Raw genomic sequence first — 12,538 nt, forward strand, 5'->3', positions numbered from 1 at the left:
TGGTTTGACTTACTTTGTTAAGGCAGCCCCAGGACACTAATACACCTGGTCAAAAATTGGGATTTTATTCTGGGTGCAGGAGGAACTCCTGGAGCTGTAAGCAAGCAGGGATGTGGTATCATTTGAATTACATGTGGAGAATGGATGTGTGCGGTCTCAAGAAAGACTGGTAAAATAAGAAACAAGGAAACCAAAAGCAACTATACTCCAATAAAAATTAATTTAAAAAGAACTTAAAGAAACTAAAAACAAACAAACAAACAAAAAACCACACAAGGAAGCCAATCGGAGGTATAAGATATTAGTGGCCAGAGTCAGGGTAGCAGCACTGACCTTGGTGAAGATGTACAGGTTCAGAAAATATTTTGGAGGTACACCAGCAAGATTTGCTGGTGGATTAGAAGTGGAGGATGCAGGAAAGAGAGGCTTCAAGGACATGTCTAGATTTTTGGATGGTTTGTACGTTTTCCACCAACTCTTAAGTTTTATGGAATTTGCGAATGCAGTGTTTTTGGGTCTGGAGATGCCGTGGATGAATCGCTGAATGGCCAGGAATGAATGTGGGTGTATCAAAAAATGTCACCCTCTTTGGCCCAGTTCTGATTGGCTCTCACTGTGAGCCCATGGGCGGGCGCCAACAGGCCTCCCTCACTCCAGCTGTCAGACGGTAATTAATAATTCCTGCGAGAGCAGCCCTCCTGCACGGCCACGCTTCTAGTCTCCCTGGGCACCCTGGTGGCCAGCACCCCGGGGGGTGAAAACAGCAACCAGGCCCAGGCCCTGCGCCCTGCCTTCTGCCTGGAGCCTCCCTACGTGGGTCCCTGCAGGGCGCTGTTCATCAGGTGCTTCTACAATGCGAAGTCCAGGCTCTGCGAGACCTTTGCTTACAGCAGGGGCAGAGGAAGCAGAACAACTTCCTGGATCAGAAGGACTGCATCAGCACCTGTGGTGGCTGCAACAGGGCTCAGGAGAGCCGGGCAGCTGTGCTCCCCTGAGATGGCAAAGTTTTAGGAGGCCCCAGGGCTGGGCTGCTGCTGCTTCTGAAAGATTTGAGCCTCCTCCTCTACTTCCTTCTCAAACCTGCCTTCCTCAGCTGGACCCTGCCTCTTTCCTCACTGCATCCTCACCTTCATACCCCTCTCCACCATGACTGCACTCCTTGGAGGGGGCAGCGATGGAATTTCTGGCATCCAGTTCTGAGCGTCAGTGGTGGCAGAGGTTTTTTCAATAGAGCCCCCTTCCCACCCCCCACCCCGAAAAAAAAATTCCTTCGGGACTTCCCTGGAGGTCCAGTGGTTAAAACTGTGCTCCCAACGCATGGGGCACGGGTTCGATCCTTGGTCAGGGAACTAAGATCTCGCGTGCTGCACGGTGCGGCCCAAAATAATAATAATTCCTTCATGTCAGTCTTGTCAATAAGTGTCTTTGCTTTTGACCTCAGAGGAGTCAGGTGGCATTACAACTTTTGGGGCTTTTTTTTTTTTATTATCACTCTCTCCGGTTTATGATGATTTTATCTGACACTGACTACTTATTAATCATTGACTAAGTTTATTGGAGGATGGATTAGTTTCATTATTGCCCAGTAGGGAGATAAATGCAAGGTCTTCTTATGATGAAAGTGAATTTACATTAAAAAAAAATCACTAAACTCAAATGGTGTTTTGAGCTCCCTGAGTTACAGTGGTATGATTTGTTTTAAGGAAACTTCTTCATTTGGAAACATAGGGGGCCCCTGACTGGTGTAGGACTTGTTCGTGAAAACAGGACACAGGCTGTCTTAGTCAGTTTGGGCTGCTATAACAAAAATAGCATGGGCTGGGTGGTTTAACAACAAACATTTATTCCTCACAGTTCTGGAGGCAGGGAAGTCCAGGATCAAGGTGCCAGCAGATGCAGTGTCTGGTGAGGGCCTGCTTTCTGGTTGGCAGATGTGTGTCTTCTCTCCTTGGTGGAGAACAGAGAGGGAGGAAGCAAGCTCTGTGGGGTCTCTCCTTCTAAGGGCCCTCATCCCATTCATGAGGGCTCTGCTCTCATGACCTAATCCCCTCCCGAAGGCCCCACCTCCAGATGCCATGACACTGGGGACAGGCTTCAGCCTATGAATTTTGGGGCATACAAATGTTCAGTCCATAGCACAGGTGTCCTCCGGTTTCACATACACCAGGGCCCTCTGGAACATCAGGCCTCGTTCCCATTCCACGAGAGACCCCGGGCCAACACCAGGCCCTTCTGGGCACCAGGGAGCCCCTTCTTGCTCCTCAGACAGTGGCAGAAGGGGAGGCCTTGGCATCTCAGATTGGAATTCAGCCCTCATTTCTGCATGGAAGATTTCGGAAAATGGATTAGGCTTGACCCAACCACTACTTCTGGGAGGGTGGTGATGTTGCTAAGTGGCTGAGGGCATATGCTCTGAGGCCCAGCTGCCCGGGTTCAAATGCAGGTCCTGCTGGCTGTTGTCTTTGTGACCTTGGGGAAGTTGCTTGAACTCCTCCAACCTTAGTTTTATCATCTGTGAATTCAGGGGTAATGGTGGAAGCTAGGTACAGATTCCCTGCACACATTCATGAGATAAACACGCACAGACTTCAGCATAGAGTTGGGCACACGGCATATATGCACTTGGTCCATGTTACCTCCATCAACTGGTTAAGGAGGTGATGGGATTCTTGTGGGAAAAATGCATCTCAAGTTCCCATCAGTCAGTACATCTGGGCTTTTCGAACAAGACTTGCGTGCCTCTTGCTTTTCCCGTCTTTCTACTGACATGGTTGATAACTTAGTCTCTTAAGGAGAAAAGTTTGGAAATATTCTAACATGGCCTTGGAAGCTAGGGGGAAAAAATCTGAGATGTGGCAAGTTGTTATCTGTACGTGACTTTGTTTTCTTGTTTTGTTTAAAAAAATTTTTTTTCTTCCAGCTTTATTGAGGTATGATTGACATACAGCACTGTATAAGTTTAAGGTGTACAGCGTAATGACTTGACTTACATACATCATGACATGATGACCACAATAAGTTTAGTGAACATCCATTGCCTCATATAGATACAAAATTAAACAGCAAACAGTTTTTTCCTGTGATGAGAACTCTTAAGATTTACTCTCTTAACTTTTATATATGACATCCAGCAGTGTTAATTATATTTATCATGTTGTACATTACATCCCTAGTACTTATTTATCTTATAACTGGAAGTTTCTACCTTCATCCAGTTTCCCCTCCTCCTACTCTTCATCTCTGATAACCGCAAATCTGATCTCTTTTTCTGAGTCTCTTTGTTTGTTTGTTTTTGAAGTATAATGGACCTACAGCATTGTTAGTTCCTGTTACACAACACAGTGATTTGATATTTCTATACTTTTCAAAATGATCACTACAATAACTCTAGTTATGACCTGGCTCCATACAGAGATATTACATAATTACTGACTATATTCCCCACACTGGACATTTCATACCCATGACTCACTTATTTTGTAACTGAAAGTTTGTACCTCTTAATCTCCCTCACCTTCCTCCCCTCTGGCAACCACCTGTTTGTTCTCTGTATCTATGACTCTGTTTCTGTTTTATGTTTTTTCATTTGTTTTATTTTTTAGATCCCACATATAAGTGAAATCATACGCTTACGACTTTCTCCATCTGACTTATTTCACTTAGCATAACATCCTCTAGGTCCTCCATATTGTCACAAATGGCAAGATTTCATTCTTTTTTATGGCTGAATAGTATTCCATTGTATATATGTACCACATCTTCTTTATGCATTCATCCGTTGATGGACACTTAAGTTGCTTCCATATCTTGGCTATTGTAAATAATGCTGCAATGAGCATAAGGGTGCACATATCTTTTCTTTTCTTTTTTTTTTTTTTTTGGCCGTGCCACATGGCATGTGGGATCTTCGTTCCCTGACCAGGGCTGGAACCCATGAACCCTGCAGTGGAAGCATGGGGTCTTAACCATTGGACCACCAGGGAAGTCTCATATCTTTTCTAGTTAGTGTTTTCGTTTTCTTTGGATAAATACCCAGGAGTGGAATTGCTGGATTGTGTGATAATTCTATTTTTAATTTTTTGAGGAATCGCCGTACTGTTTTCCACAGTGGCTGCACCAGTTTACGTTCCAACACCAACAGTGCACAAAGGTTCCCTTTTCTCCACACCCTCTCCAACACTTGTCATTCGTTGTCTTTTTAGTAACAGCCATTCTGACAGGTGTGAGGTGATGTCTCACTGTGGTTTTGATTTGCATTTCCCTGATGATCAGTGATGGTGAACATCTTTTCATGTGTCTGTTGGCCATCTGTATGTCTTCTTTGGGAAAATGTCTATTCAGTTTCTCTGCCCATTTTTAAATCTTTTTTATTTCTTTGATATGGAGGTGTATGTATTAAAGACTTAAATGTAAGACCTGAAACCATAAAACTTCTAGAAGAAAACATAGGCAATATGCTCTTTGATATCGGCCTTAGTACTTTTTTTTTTTTGGATATGTCTTCTTAGGCAAGGGAAACAAAAGCAAAAATAAACAAATGAGATTACATCAAACTAAAAAGCTTTTTGCACAGTGAAAGAAACTGTCAACAAAACAAAAAGGCCAACTACTGAATGGGAGAAGATAGTTGCATATGATATATCTGATAAGGGGTTAATATCCAAGATATACAAAGAACTGTAAGTGACCTTGAATGTGTGAATGGACAGAGATGCTGCAGAAACATGAAGCTGGCTGTATGAGGGCCGGGAGCTTTCTCCCTCCTTACCACCTGGATCTCTGCTTATCCATCAGTGGGCATTTGGTGCCTCTGCCTTCTAGGGAGTGAGGTTTTCTATAGACCTGGGGTGATACAACCTGTCTGGAATGGGCACTGCAATGTGACTTTGTTATTCATCTCAGGAGTAAGAACTCTGCACTGTTCCTTGTTAATTTAATGATGCAGTTGAAGAGTCTTGCCATTGAGATTGGGACCGCTGCTCCTGAGGGTACAGAAATCCCTTAGTCCAGAGCAGTTCAGGATTGCCACAGCTGTTTATTTCACTGACTTACCTACCCATCCGCTCCCGCCTCCAAGTCAGGTGGATACGAGGTTAGAACCACTGTGTGTTTACTTGCAGAAAGCCTGGAGTGGGTGGAGTGGGTAGCACAGACCTTAACATATTCCAGTAGAATTTGTGCTTCTTTCAAGAGATGATCTCTTAGCCATTGGGGAGCTGAGTGGTACACAATGCCAGACTCTCCCTGTGTCTATTTTTCTCAGGCCCAGCAAGTGTTGAGGGAGCGTTTGAGTTGGTTGGCACATGGGCAATGAGGAAGCTGGTTTGTATCAACCTCCAAGAGCCCCTTTGGATTCAGTTGGGGTTTGGAGGATGGGAGGGCTCCTGTTTAGTTAGTGATGTGGCTGCCACTCCCAACTTCCAGGAAAGGGAGTCTCAGGAAAGCTCCATGTTCCCCGACTAACTGGGCCCATCTGATTTGTACTTGTTCTGTGATGGTGATGGTGTCACTGTGCCCTATCGCAACATAAGGTCCTAGGGAAAGGGGATGTTGGGCATGCTGAAGAAAGATTGCTGGCCCCGTCAGAAGATGGGATGACCTTTGCCCAAAGATGGATTACCCTGAGTCTTGCCAAGCTCATCTGAAGCAGAGATGTATGCTTGTAAGAGGCTGAGGACCTCTGGGTTTTAGTCTTCTGGACAGAATCAGTGGTCACTAGGGAGGTGGGGAGGCAATGGGGTTGTTATATTCACCTCTATGTTCCATCTCCTTCTTTTTTTTTTTTTTTTTTTTTTTATTTGGCTGCGCCACACGGCTTGCAGGATCTTAGTTCCCTGACCAGGGATTGAACCTGCACCCTCGGCAGTGAAAGCGCAGAGTCCTAACCACTGGACCACCAGGGAATTCCTTGTGTTCCATCTCTAAGTGATATCAAAACACTCTGTAAGTCTCCCCCAGGATCTTGTCCCACTGTGGAACAACAGGTACACCCACTGGTTAGCAGAGGCTAGTCAGTACATTCTTAGGTCATTTTCAAATAAAAATGCTGGTGTGAAAAATAAATGTAGGAAAATAACTTTTCGTCTTGTCAAAGAACCCAAGATACGAAGGTGGGAATCTCCTATTTTGTGGGTCCCTGAGATGTAAATTAACTCTTTGAGACACTTGACTGGCCAACCTATAGTTATGGTGGGGAAGGAAAGAAGTGAGTTCTGAGGTAAGGAATGACTACAGAGAACAGGAAGGCAGCAGCAGTAGTGGATTGTTGTAGAACAGGAATCAAACGTTTTCTGTAGAGGCCAGACGGTAAATATTCTAGTCTTTCTGAGTCAACAGGTAAAAACGAGGATATCATATAAGTACTTATATAACAAGAGAGAAAACAAATTTCCACATGTTTTTTGTTGACAAAATTCAAAATATAATAATAACTGAGTACATTTTTTTTGGGGGTGCGCCACGAGGCTTGCAGGATCTTAGTTCCCCAACCAGAGATTGAACCCAGGCCACTGCAGTGAAAGCGCCGAGTCCTAACCAGTGGACTGCCAGGGAATTCCCATAACCTAGTACATTTTTTTGGTAGTGCAGGCCTACTAATGAGAATGGGATTCTTTGGGCGGGGGAGGGATAACATTTCACTTAGTTGGGGTTCAAAGTTCGTGTTCTCTCTCATCAAATCGATTGTGGATGTTCATATGTACATACCGTCTTAGCTTGTAGGCTGTACAAAAACAGATGGTGGGCTGTTGTTTGCCGATGCATGTTCTAGAATCAATCTACAAGTATACTACTGTTAATAATGTCAGATAACATTCATAGAACATTGACCACATGTCAAACACCAGGCTAAGTGTTCTGCTTATATTTTCTCATTGGATCCTTCAATAACCTGGTGATAGATGTTACTCCTGTTCTTTTCATTTCATAGGAAGGACAGGAGAGAGAGAATAGGAGGGAGGGACACTTGCTCAAGGTTGTCTGTCTAGAAGCGGCAGTAGAATTTATACCCAGGTCTGTCTGAATGCAGAGTCCAAGTTCATAACCACTAGGCTAAGGCATCCATCCAAGAAACTGACATGACCAAGGCCTCCATAAGATGCTGAACCTTTGTAAACACGCTGTATTTTTATTTATTTGCTGTTTTATTTTTGTTTCCTCTCCTATCTGTCTGTCTCTCTGAGTGATTGCTACCATCACCCTGCAAGTGGTTTCTGTTTAGGAATATCAGCGGGGTGGAGAGAGAGGTGGGAGGGATGGAAATGGGTACCGCCTTCTTTTTAGTCAGAGTAAGGGAAGAACCCCGGGGATTTAAGAAGATGGTGTCAGCTTTAATTAAGAAAGCAGACTCAACCCAAAGGTTTATTAAAAAGCTGTAACCTTTGAACAGTTAATTCAGAAGGCCCTTCAGGTTCTCTCATTTGATTTTTTTTTTTTTTAACCCTTACGCCTACAGCATTCTCATCCATTCCCTTTATCCAAACCCATGTTTTGCTCAGCATTGTGCTGGTCAAAAGCCCCTCCCAGGGAATTCCTTGGCAGTCCAGTGGTCAGGACTCGGTGCTGTCACTACCAAGGACGAGGGTTTGATACCTGGTCGGGGAACTAAAATCCCGCAAGTCACGTGGCGCAGTAAAAAAAAAAAAGCCCCATCCCAGCCAGTTTCTGGGGGTCTTACTGTTCATGACAGGCCTCTGTGGCCCTCCAGACCACAATTTGGAAGACCCAGGTGGTCCAATCTAACACAGTACCTTTGCTGGCCCAGGCGTGGCTACCAATACCACAGAGGTACCCTGTGCTTGGCTGGGTGCTTGCCAGCTGTGGACACTCCCTAGGACCTGCTGGTCCGCATACCTACCCAACTAGTCAGCAACAGGCAATGGGATATTTGAGCACCTCCCAAACTACAGTATAATTTTTTCCCCAGACCCTCTGTGGGAGGTGACATGATTCCAGCAAATCACTGCAACTCTTAGGAGCCAGCCCTGACGAGACAAGCATATTGTCAAGAATATTTTCCTCAGAAACCCACAATTTCTGTCGTTATACAATGGCCCCAGAATAGGTGGAAGTAGCTTCTGTACTTTGAGGGGATCTGGCAAAGCCTTTCCTCCCCCTAATAATTTATCCCCTGGGCATATTTTTGTCCAAAATTCTACAGTCATAGATTTATCCCTATGGCCAAGCATTCCCCTTTCTGGACTCTTCTTAAGAGGAAGTCTCTGGTGGAGGCAACACACTACAGGACTTTAGTATAAATAGGATCAAAGAGGATCTTAGATGCACTGGGGACCAATCGTGGGACGGCCTTTCTGGCACTGTTCTGAGTGCTGTACGATAGTAATTCATTTAATTGTCATGATAACCCCATAAAGTGGGTTCTAGCATCATCCCCATTTTACAGATGAGGAAATGGAGGCTTAAGAGAAGTTAAATACTTTGCCCAAAGTCACACAGCTAGTAAGTGGAGTTAAAAATTGGGACTGGAACCAATGTTTCTTGTCTTTCAGTGTGAAATTGTGCCAGGGGTCCCCAAGACCACCCCCAGCTTCACTGATTCTCTAGGAGAACTCACAGGACAATGAGGACCATGCTTCCAAGAGTCCTCTCCCAGTGCAGTCACATGGGACACGCTTAATTCCTCCAGCAACAAGTTGTGGCAACACGTGTGGAATATCTACCAGGGACGCTCGTTAGAGACTCCAGCGCCCTAGGTTTTTACTGGGGCTTGTCACATAGGCATCCTCTGCCTAGCACATACCAAAATTCCAGACGCTCAGAAGGAAAGCAGGTGTTCAGCATAAGCCACACTGTTTGTACAAACAGTTTAGGCCTGGTGAACCCCACTCTTAACCAGTTCTGGGAATGGTGGGAACCCCCCTGAAATGCAAGCTCCTAGTTGCCAGCCCAGGCCCACCTTGCAGGCAGGCCTTTCTAAGGAAATCACTCAGGCCTGCTATGTTAACTCTTTTTGTTTCTTTTGTGGGGTCTTAGTTCCCCAACCAGGGATTGGACCCAGATCCTTGGCAGTGAGACTGCAGAATCCTAACCACTGGACCACCAGGGAAATCCTGCTACATTAACTCTTTACGGCACAGATATCCTTTCCACTCATCCGTGTTTTTGAAAAGGGGCGATTTGCATTTTCCATCTTCTGTAAGGATTGATCCCCTCAGTAAATCTCACGGGATTGCTCAGGAGTAAATGAAAGCATGCCTGAGGGCACTCGGCACAGTGTCTGTCACATAATATGTGGTTGATATTGTCATACTCACTGGCTGCTTCCTGATCATCTCTGTGTCTCAGAGCTGGTAAGGGGCTCCAGTGAACTCTTACGCCTTCCCCACCCGCTCTGTCATTCCCAGGAGGCCCCTATCAGGTTGAGGTCAACATCTCCAGCACCGGCAGGCTCCCCAACAGCACGCTGTATGCGGCCAAGGGCTCCCGGGTGGATTTCTGCTGCAGCAGCAGCTCCTGGCCTCCGCCCATGGTTGAATGGTGGTTCCGGGCCCCAGATTCTAGCACCGAGCCCTTCGGAAACAACCTGACGGCCAGCTGCTTCACGCTGTTACTGATGTCGCAGAACCTCCAAGGGAACTACACCTGTTTGGCCACAAACATGCTCAGTGGGAGACATCGAAAGGTGACCACCGAGCTCCTGGTCTACTGTGCGTAAGCAGTGCTTCCCTCTGCCACTCCTTCACCTTGACCCTTCGTGAACTGCGTGTTTGTGCCTCCCCTTTGTATACAAAGACTTACCTGATGAACAGGTTCTAACATGCTTATGCAGCTCCCTCGACACACACATACACATGTCAAAGAGAGTGTTGCCTCTTCTGGAAGCTCACTGCTAACTAGGAGTACAGGAGAGTCCCTGTGAGTCATAGAGGGGAATTAATGCCAGGTCTAAAGTTTTTTGTTTTTTTTTTTTTTTTTTTTTTTTTTGCTGTACGCGGGCCTCTCACTATTGTGGCCTCTCCCGTTGCAGAGCACAGGCTCCGGACGCGCAGGCCCAGTGGCCATGGCTCATGGGCCCAGCCGCTCTGCGGCACGTGGGATCCTCCCAGACCGGGGCACGAACCCGTGTCCCCTGCATCGGCAGGCGGACTCTCAACCACTGCGCCACCAGGGAAGCCCTAAGGTTTTTTTTTTTAATTGGGGTGAAAGTATATAACATAACATTAACCATTTTAAGATGTACAATTCAGTGGCATTGGGTCTATCCACAGTGTTGTGCAACCATCACGTTTGTCTAGTTCCAAAACATTTTCATCACCCAAAGTTGGAAACCCCATACCCGTGAAGCAGTCACTCCCATACCCTCTTCCCCCAGCCCCTGGCAACCACCAGTCTGTGTTCTATCTCTATGGATTTGCTTATTCTGGACATGTCATATAAATGGAATCACACCCTATATGACCTCTGGGGTCTGGCATCTTTCCCTTAGCATCATGTTTTCAAGGTTCATCTTGTTGTAGCTTGTGTCGGTACTTGTTTTCATTTCTTGGCCTAAGAGTATCTACTGTATGGCTCTACGGCAGTTTGTTTATCCATTCATCTGCTCTCACGCCCTCCATGAGCACAGGCCCTCTAGCGCTGTTAAGAACCAATAGTTCATGAATCTTTCTTTTGCAGGTGAAGAAACAACAACCCAGTGCACCTATGCACACATTTAGTGGAGGAACACCACTGTAGAAATAAACACAGGGTGCACTCCTAATCCATGCTAACGAAAGGGAGCGTGAGAACGACAATTAGCAGGCAGGGCAATGACACACTTACTTTATACGTTATTCAGCGCCTTTGTAAGTCTCAATGCTGTCTATCATAAATGACATTTATCGTATATAAAGTCATACGTGCTTGTTGTAGGAAACAGATGACTAGAAAGAAGAAAATAATCACTTGTACTCTAACCATCATTTTGGTATATTTCCAATAATTTTTCTTTTAGATGCCACATATCTACAAATAAGATCCAAATTTCTATTTATATGTATTATATAAAATATATAAAGGTATATGGCATACATAATATATATACTATCTACATACATATATATATATATTATTTTATATATAATTATGAACACATAGGTTACAACAGGTTTCTAATTTGTTAAATTTTTATATATTTTTTAAAGTACTTGCACATAGCAAAAAAGAAGTGTGTGTTGAGGTTTGGGGATGAATAAACCTCCCTCTTCCTGCAACTCCCTCTAGGGACCAGCAGAGCCCAGTAGAACTTTCTGTGATGATGGAAATGTTCTCTTCTATATGGTCTAATAGCTACCATGTGTGATGACTAGGAAATGTGAGTAGTCTGATGGAGGAAATAAATTTGTAATTAAATTAATGAAAATTTAAACAGCCACACGTGGCTAGTGAGAAATGCAGATCTCTTCCAAGATTTAACACCCAGCCGAGGAAACCCAATTTGTGTCAGGCACTAATGTGTGCTAGGAGCTATCTCAAGGTACACTAACTGGGGTTGACGTTTCTCGGATACCCTGGGTCTGTAACCCTGAGGGTAATAAGCCCAGTGGCTCATCTTAGTCTGTGATTAAGGCCACGTCCTCTGGTGTTTTGCAGCGCCCCCTCCATCAGCCCCTCAGTGCTGGGCAGAGCTGTCGCCAGGATTGTTCACGCTGCAGCTCAGCTGTCGCTGGGCCGGAGGATACCCAGACCCAGACCTCCTGTGGACAGAAGAGCCAGGAGGTGTGGTTGTGGGGACGTCAAAGCTGGGGGTTGAGATGCTGAACCAGCCCCAGCTGTCGGACGGCAAGAAGTTCAAGTGTGTCGGGAGCCACATAGTGGGGCCGGAGTTGGGAGCCAGCTGCGTGGTACAGATCAGTAAGTCTGCTTTGCCTTGTCCTGGGGTTCTGGGGTCCACTCACCTTCCTCTTTTCTGGGACAAGCCTTTGAAAGAAGGTCTGGGAGAGAAATCCCAGGGTGTTGGAGTGAACTGAATTCCTTCCATTTCTTCCTTCCTTTTGCTTTTTTTTTTAATTGAAGTATATTGGATTTACAATATTGTGTTAATTTCTGCAGCAGAGTGATTCAATTACACACACACACACACACACATAAATATATGTATACACACATTCTTTTTTATATTCTTTTTCATTCTGATTTATCACAGGATATTGAGTATAGTCCCCTGTGCTATACAGTAGGACCTTGTTGTTTATCCATTCTATATATACTAGTTTGCATCTGCTAACCCCAAATGCCCTCTTCATCCCTTCCTTTCAAACTTTAAAGATGCTGAATGAAACTTCTTGGTTGTAGTCCAAGCTGGTTTTCCCTTGCAGTTTCTAAGTACTGAAGATGGAGCAGTGAACAAGACAGACAAGGTTCATTTACTAGTTATCTCCTGTTGTGGAACAAATTACCCCAGAACTTAATGGCTTCAAACAATAGTCATTATCTCACGATTTCTGTGGGCCAGGAATTCATACAGGGCAAGGTGCTGACATCTTGATTTAGAACTTCAGACTTTCCGAACTGTGAGAATAAATATCTGTTGTTTTAAGCC

The 12,538-nt window shown here is 45.0% G+C and overlaps 1 protein-coding gene across 1 annotated transcript in view; it reads left to right on the plus strand.

Moving 5' to 3' along the window:
• The window catches only part of VSIG10 (V-set and immunoglobulin domain containing 10), a 34,427-nt gene that overhangs the window by 9,575 nt on the left and 12,314 nt on the right, over positions 1-12,538 (plus strand). Inside the window, exons 3-4 of the mRNA XM_060119565.1 lie at positions 9,363-9,665; positions 11,590-11,850. Of these exons, the coding sequence (XP_059975548.1) occupies positions 9,363-9,665; positions 11,590-11,850 (564 nt within the window). The remainder of the gene's footprint in view (positions 1-9,362; positions 9,666-11,589; positions 11,851-12,538) is intronic.

The sequence above is a fragment of the Mesoplodon densirostris genome, chromosome 15 (assembly GCF_025265405.1).
Source record: "Mesoplodon densirostris isolate mMesDen1 chromosome 15, mMesDen1 primary haplotype, whole genome shotgun sequence".
Lineage (NCBI taxonomy): Eukaryota > Metazoa > Chordata > Mammalia > Artiodactyla > Ziphiidae > Mesoplodon > Mesoplodon densirostris.